This window comes from Thalassophryne amazonica, chromosome 12 (genome assembly GCF_902500255.1).
Source record: "Thalassophryne amazonica chromosome 12, fThaAma1.1, whole genome shotgun sequence".
In the NCBI taxonomy this organism is placed as follows: domain Eukaryota; kingdom Metazoa; phylum Chordata; class Actinopteri; order Batrachoidiformes; family Batrachoididae; genus Thalassophryne; species Thalassophryne amazonica.
In genome coordinates, this window is record NC_047114.1 from 68,956,637 (window position 1) to 68,964,923 (window position 8,287).

General features: G+C 39.7%; 1 protein-coding gene across 1 annotated transcript; it reads left to right on the forward strand.

Annotated features, from left to right (window-relative positions):
- The first annotated feature begins 6,036 nt into the window (after positions 1 to 6,036).
- On the forward strand, positions 6,037 to 7,509 carry LOC117522315 (somatostatin-1-like). The gene is made up of 2 exons (XM_034183711.1): positions 6,037 to 6,177; positions 7,292 to 7,509. The coding sequence occupies exons 1-2, from the start codon at positions 6,037 to 6,039 to the stop codon at positions 7,487 to 7,489; spliced, it is 339 nt and encodes a 112-aa protein (XP_034039602.1). The 3' UTR covers positions 7,490 to 7,509.
- The last annotated feature ends 778 nt before the right edge of the window (positions 7,510 to 8,287 follow it).

Sequence of the window (8,287 nt, forward strand, 5' to 3'; positions counted from 1 at the left end):
AAGAATCCTTTAAAAAATTCCTGGATCCAGATCGTGATCCAGATCACCACTAAAATGTAATCACTTGTTCCTCTTGTCATTTCCAACCACTCCACAAAATGTCATCAAAATCCATTCAAAACTTTTTGAGTTATCCTGCTGACAGACAGACAAACAAACAAACGCGACCAAAAACATAATCTCCTTGGCGCAGGTAACAACATCCAGAAACGCCACCGTCTTCTCTGCACACGAGCTCATTTGAAATGGACAGACGCGAAGTGGAAAAGCGTGCTGTGGTCTGAAGAGTCCATATTTCAAATTGTTTTTGGAAATCATGGACATCGTGTCCTCAGGACAAAAGGGGACAAAGACCATCCAGATTGTTACCAACGTAAAGTTCAAAAGCCAGCATCTGTGATGGTATGGGGGTGTGTTAGTGCCCATGGCATGGGCAACTTACACATCTGTGATGGCACCATCAATGCTGAAAGGTACATCCAAGTTTTGGAGCAACACATGCTGCCATCCAAGCAACGTCTTTTTCAGGGACGTCCCTGCTTATTTCAGCAAGACAATGCCAAGCCACATTCCGCACGTGTTACAACAGCGTGGCTTCATAGTAGAAGAGTGCAGGTACTAGACTGGCCTGCCTGCAGTCCAGACCTGTCACCCACTAAAAATGTGTGGTGCATTATGAAACACAAAATACGACAACGGAGACCCCAGACTATTGAACAACTGAAGTCGTACATCAAGCAAGAATGGGAAATAATTCCACCTACAAAGCTTCAACAATTAGTGTCCTCAGTTCCCAAACACTTATTGAGTGTTGTTAGAAGGAAAGGTGATGTAACACAGTGGTAAACATACCACTGTCCCAGCTTTTTTGAAATGTGTTGCAGGCATCCATTTCAAAATGAGCAAATATTTACACAAAAACAATTAAGTTTATCAGTTTGACACTTAAATATCTTGTCTTTGTGGTGTATTCAATTGAATATAGGTTGAAGAGGATTTGCAAATCATTGTATTCTGTTTTTATTTACATTTTACACAACAACCCAACTTCATTGGAATTGGGGTTGTACAACTGTGTGGACTTAGACAACATAGACTATGGGTCTGGTTCGAGAAGAGACATGGGTAGCTGGAGCAGGATTTGAACCCAGGTCTACATATTGGCAGACCAGCTCGTTAGCCATTTAGCTACTTGCGCTATGCATAAATTCACATTGCTTGGGTTTTTTAATTTTTCAGATTAATTATGGCCTGCTTCACGTTCATCTACAGCTCTTTGAGCAATGAGCAGCTACCAAATGCAGTTTCAATCCTTAGAGTCAACTCCAAACCTTTTATCTCCTTAATCTGCCATAGAATAATGACAGAACAAACCACACATCCACAAAACAAAGTCAAAGTGTACTTTATTGTCAAAAATCCATGTTAAAGGGTTAGCACAGAAGATTGAAATTGTGTTTGACCAGCATCCAATGTGCAGTTAAACTAAACATATAGATAAGACATTGACAATAATCACACACACACAATGTGCAGTAAAAACTAACATACTGATACATGAATTTATATTTCTCTCTCTGACACATTTCACTCACAACCACACACACACATGTGCAGTAAAAAAGACTCACATACTGATATAGACATGTACAATAAATACACACACACACACAAAATCACACAGCAGCAGAAGTACAATCATCGGACATACAGGTTACGTGCAATAGTGTAGATGCAGTGTGTAAGGTGCGAAGAGTAAAGTGCAAGTGACATGGTGAAATGATGTGTTCATGGAATGTTCTTCAGTGTCTTTGAAATGTTCATGTAGTTTTCTTCAGTGTGTTAATGAGTCTGATGGCTTGTGGAAAGAAGCTGTTTCCCAGTCTGCTTGTGTGGCACCGCATGCTGCGGTAACGCTTCCCTGATGGTAGTAGAGAGAACAGTTTGTGTGCTGGGTGAGTGGGGTCTTTGATGACGTTCATTGCTCTCTTGGAACAGTGTGAAGTGTACAGGTCCTGAATGCCTGGTAGGGGTGATCTGATGATCTTTTCTGCAGTCCTCACCACCCTCTGTAGTGCCTTCTTGTCTGCAGCTAAACAGCTGCCGTGACAGACAGACAGGCTGTAGAAGGTGGTGACTGCAGATGTAGGGAGGTCAGCTCTTCTCATCCTCCGCAGGAAGTGGAGTCCTGTCTGTGCTTTTTTGACCAGGGAGGTGGTTTTTGTGGTCCATGTGAGGTCATCTGTGATGTGCACTCCAAGGAACTTTGTGCTTTTCACAGACTCCACAGCACTGCCATTGATGATGAGTGGGATGTGTGTTGGTTGTTCTTTCCTTAAGTCCACAGTTATTTCTTTTGTTTTGTTGATGTTGAGTAGCAGGTTGTTCCTCTCACACCAGCTGATGAGTTGGTGTACCTCTCTGTATGCTGAGTCGTCGTCATCTCTGATGAGGCCCGCCACTGTTGTGTCATCAGCGAATTTGATGATGTGATTCGTTGCAAATCTGGCACAGCAATCATGGGTCATCAAAACGGCTTATCAGTCAATTGCCCAATTACTTTTGACCTCTGTAAGCGAAAACACTGGTTGCATCTCACTGCAGGGGATGCATCCTTCAAAGGCTGCATTCAACCAAGCTCTGGTGATGTGATTGCATCATTAGGTTAGCCCAACCCTACCCCTTTGTTGCCTAGCAACCTTGACAGCTCCACGTGACAAGTTAGCATAGTGGGCATGACCTGTATTTTAGTAATCATTTCAATACTTATTTATGTACTTCACTTATAAGTATTACTTATTTGCAATGCTGCATATGGAGGGTAGTGGTGGTGCCCAAGTGGTTAGTGTGCTTGATTTCAGTGCAGAAGGTTACTGGTTCAAATCCCCCTTCCCGCGCTGCCACATTTCTCCATGTAATCAAATCAAATCAATTTTATTTATATAGCGCCAAATCACAACAAACAGTTGCCCCAAGACGCTTTATATTGCAAGGCAAAGCCATACAATAATTACGTAAAAACCCCAACGGTCAAAATGACCCCCTGTGAGCAAGCACTTGGCGACAGTGGGAAGGAAAAACTCCCTTTTAACAGGAAGAAACCTCCAGCAGAACCAGGCTCAGGGAGGGGGAGTCTTCTGCTGGGACTGGTTGGGGCTGAGGGAGAGAATCAGGAAAAAGACATGCTGTGGAGGGGAGCAGAGATCAATCACTAATGATTAAATGCAGAGTGGTGCATACAGAGCAAAAAGAGAAAGAAACACTCAGTGCATCATGGGAACCCCCCAGCAGTCTAAGTCTATAGCAGCATAACTAAGGGATGGTTCAGGGTCACCTGATCCAGCCCTAACTATAAGCTTTAGCAAAAAGGAAAGTTTTAAGCCTAATCTTAAAAGTAGAGAGGGTGTCTGTCTCCCTGATCTGAATTGGGAGCTGGTTCCACAGGAGAGGAGCCTGAAAGCTGAAGGCTCTGCCTCCCATTCTACTCTTACAAACCCTAGGAACTACAAGTAAGCCTGCAGTCTGAGAGCGAAGCGCTCTATTGGGGTGATATGGTACTATGAGGTCCCTAAGATAAGATGGGACCTGATTATTCAAAACCTTATAAGTAAGAAGAAGAATTTTAAATTCTATTCTAGAATTAACAGGAAGCCAATGAAGAGAAGCCAATATGGGTGAAATATGCTCTCTCCTTCCAGTCCCTGTCAGTACTCTAGCTGCAGCATTTTGAATTAACTGAAGGCTTTTCAGGGAACTTTTAGGACAACCTGATAATAATGAATTACAATAGTCCAGCCTAGAGGAAATAAATGCATGAATTAGTTTTTCAGCATTTTCAGCAAGTTAGTGAGACGCCATTTCCTCTCCAACTTACGGGTTATCCGCTTTAAGCTGCGAGCTTGTGAGTTATACCACGGAGTCAGGCACTTCTGATTTAAGGTTGTCTTTTTCAGAGGAGCTACAGCATCCAAAGTTGTCCTCAAAGAGGATATAAAACTATTGACGAGATAATCTATCTCACTCACAGAGTTTAGGTAGCTACTCTGCACTGTGTTGGTATATGGCTTTGGAGAACATAAAAAAGGAATCATATCCTTAAACCTAGTTACAGCGCTTTCTGAAAGACTTCTACTGTAATGAAACTTATTCCCCACTGCTGGGTAGTCCATCAGAGTAAATGTAAATGTTATTAAGAAATGATCAGACAGAAGGGGGTTTTCAGGGAATACTGTTAAGTCTTCAATTTCCATACCATAAGTCAGAACAAGATCTAAGGTATGATTAAAGTGGTGGATGGACTCATTTACATTTTGAGCAAAGTCAATCGAGTCTAACAATAGATTAAATGCAGTGTTGAGGCTGTCATTCTCAGCATCTGTGTGGATGTTAAAATCGCCCACTATAATTATCTTATCTGAGCTAAGCACTAAGTCAGACAAAAGGTCCGAAAATTCACAGAGAAACTCACAGTAACGACCAGGTGGACGATAGATAACAACAAATAAAACTGGTTTTTGGGACTTCCAATTTGGATGGACAAGACTAAGAGTCAAGCTTTCAAATGAATTAAAGCTCTGTCTGGGTTTTTGATTAATTAATAAGCTGGAATGGAAGATTGCTGCTAATCCTCCGCCTCGGCCCGTGCTACGAGCGTTCTGACAGTTAGTGTGACTCGGGGGTGTTGACTCATTTAAACTAACATATTCATCCTGCTGTAACCGGGTTTCTGTTAGGCAGAATAAATCAATATGTTGATCAATTATTATATCATTTACTAACAGGGACTTAGAAGAGAGAGATCTAATGTTTAATAGACCACATTTAACTGTTTTAGTCTGTGGTGGAGTTGAAGGTGCTATATTATTTTTTCTTTTTGAATTTTTATGCTTAAATAGATTTTTGCTGGTTATTGGTGGTCTGGGAGCAGGCACCGTCTCTACGGGGATGGGGTAATGAGGGGATGGCAGGGGGGGAGAAGCTGCAGAGAGGTGTGTAAGACTACAACTCTGCTTCCTGGACCCAACCCTGGATAGTCACGGTTTGGAGGATTTAAGAAAATTGGCCAGATTTCTAGAAATGAGAGCTGCTCCATCCAAAGTGGGATGGATGCCGTCTCTCCTAACAAGACCAGGTTTTCCCCAGAAGCTTTGCCAATTATCTATGAAGCCCACCTCATTTTGTTTTTAATTTGCCATTTTGTCTTGGATGGAAAAAAAAATCACATATTGACTCTTGGGATTGTTTGGACCATCAATTCACCGGATGTTTCCTTCATCTTCAGGGGAAAGAAGGCTGCATTAATCAGCCTCATGCAGCCTTGGAAGGATGCAGCCCCTGAATCAATACACAGCCACTATGTCTTAACATGCCAGTGGAGATTCACAGTCGTTCAGCTCACAGTATTCAAGCAGACTGAGTGAGACCAGAAACGCTTCTTTTCTTGGTGAAAGGTGAAACGTCTCTAAGGAACTAAACACATCCAGTTGCTCTAACAGTCCTTGAATAAATCTTTAAATGACTGTAATTCCTAAATGGTTATCCCCAAAAAATGCTGAACCCCTTGAATTAAAGCTGAAAGTCTACACTAACAGATACTGATGCTTTACTTTGAGTCCATTGCAATGGCATACAGAGGCAAAATGAGAAAGGTTGTGTCACTGTCCAAATACTTATGCACTCAGCTGTGTTCACAGGGATTTCCTTTAAAGCAGAGGTGACATTTCACTTTTAGGATTTAGGGTCGTGACAGCATCAGGACGGCCTACGTTAGAGTTTTCAAATAAATTTTGTCAAGCAGAAAGACCGTGATAGTGAAAATGTCCTTATTTAGACCTTTGGTCTCACTTGTAATGACTGCTGTAAATTCTAATCTCCATGCTTCAGTGCACTGGTGAGCACAAACGGAATTGATGAAGAAATCCTGTGCACTCCTCCTCCTTTAAAAACACACAGACACACCGTTCACTGGGCTTTATCCTTAATGTTGCACATCAGCAGTGGATGTTGTAACTTGTTACCAAGAAGAGAACCATACAAATGGCCCCTATCTCGTGCATTTTACCTCTTATCTGTTTTGCATTCTGTGTGGTGCAAAATGCTGAAACTGCACAGGAATTTGAAGAGCAGAAACTCAATTATGACTCGCTGTCATGGCTCGAGAAATTACAGGACAACCAGGTAGGATGTGTGTCTGTTTCATCCCATACTCATTGTGTTATTGCTGTTGGTTTAAACTAATTTGCATCTCTAAAATTAAATGCACCTGTATGAGTGCTTTTCTATGCATGTTTTTGAATAATAATAATAATAATAATAATAATAACAAATTCACCAAACCATCCATCTTGCTCTCAGAGTTAATCTGTCATTTGATTTTTGTCAGAGCTGCACTTTTCAGAAATTACAAATTTATGTACTAGCTCATTTTGCTTAACAATTATGGGTAAAAAAAAAAAAAAAAAATGCAGAATTTCTGCTGCATTATGCATTAAATGACACAATTATTTATTCATTTATTTTCTGTCAAAGTGAATCTTAAATTTGATTTAATATTTAACATCTACACCATTTGCAGATCATTTGTACATTTAATTATTCATTCATCCTTACAATATTAGGGAGGGGTGTTATTTCAAAAAATTTGGAAATCTATAAATATTTGCATGGAATATGGAAATATACACAGAATAAACCATAGCAGGATCAATTTTGGGTCATTTGGTTCCAAAAACCCATATGGACAGAGCATTTGAAAATTTCAAGTAACGTGTGTGTCGTATATGTGCTGTTGATGTAGAAAACTACTCTGTTGCTTATATTTAGTTCACTGTGGCCATGTCATTCTTTACATGTGATGATTATACTCAGCTGATGTTCCTGAAATAAAAACTACATAGATTTTGTTTGTTACAATTGATCATAACATATGTATTGAAATTAGTTTTGTTTTTTTCATCAATTACTCTTAAAAAAACACCAGATAGGCTTATTGTTACTATAGAAGTTGAATATAAACTTGGGGTCAAGCAACATTTGGAGCCAAATTTCAAGTCTCTAGGTGCAGTGGTTCTCAAGATATGACATTTTCGTCAATATTTTTGGCGATTTTTGAACCTGATATCTTCACTGGCTCCGTCCATATGGGTTTTTGGAACCAAATGACCCAAAATTTATCCTGCTATGGTTTATTCTGTGTATATTTCCATAGTCCATGCAAACATTTATAGATTTCCAAATTTTTTGAAATAACACCCCTCCCTAACATTATTTCTGTCATTATTTGCTTTCACAGGAATTTATACTGGAGCAGAACTTAGCACGACTGCTTTACAAACTCTTCCAGTCACACAACAGAATTATCATCCAGGGGTCAAAAGAGAATGCTAAGCGGAAGATTCAAAGTGACACTGGACTGGATACAGAAATGGCTTCCCGGATTCGCAAAGCAGGCTGTCGGGTTTTCTTCTGGAAGTCCTGGACTGCTTGTTAACTTCATGATGAATTAAATGTAAAATTAAATGGAAAAATAAAGATGTGCAGCATTTAAGGTTATGAAAATATGTATATAAAATCATCATAGCTATAAAAGAAAATAGAGAGAAATCAGCTAAATGAATGGTGAAAGTTGAAAAATCTGTCTCGCCCTGAAACTGTAGTTACACACTGAGTCCTGCAGAAAAATCAGCAAAATTGACGGAACTATGCTCCATTGCTATAACTTTGCAAGTTATTTTGTATCCTTAAATAAACTGAAAAGCAAAAATTAAAACTAAATAAAAAAAAGTCTGAATAAAAAAAAAAATCTCATGTCATGTATTTATGTCTGTGCAAGCCGTTACTGTATTTTTACCTCCTTTTCTGTGCTGCTCCTTTGTCATGACTGCCATTCTGCCATTCACTACGTTACTGCTGCTGACAGTAAGCGAAATGTGTAAAACAACTGCTGAAAAATCATCTCTTCTGGAATGTGCTTCATAATAAAGCATTCTACCATCAAAGTAGCACCAGTTCTTTACTAATAAACAGTGATGATGCAATGGTGGGGTTCAGTACTTTTATTATTATTGTGCGGCAGTTAGTTTGAAAAATTGATGATCCAGAATAGATTCTATAGTGTAGCAAAGGATGACAAAGTACCATTGCACCCCTCCAAATTACAACATAACTGTTAAAGACTGAAATATTGAATACTGTATTTTATAAAAACTCTTCTCTGTCTTTGTTCGTGGTTCAGATCACATGTTCTCCTGTGTGACATACATGTCCTAGAACCCAGGCCTGTTGATCT

Excerpts from the sequence above, each read along its gene's own strand:
- LOC117522315 (XM_034183711.1), top strand. The coding sequence starts at position 6,037 with ATGGCCCCTATCTCGTGCATTTTACCTCTTATCTGTTTTGCATTCTGT. Across the intron at positions 6,178-7,291 it reads AGAAATTACAGGACAACCAG|GAATTTATACTGGAGCAGAA; the intron begins GTAGGATGTGTG and ends TTGCTTTCACAG.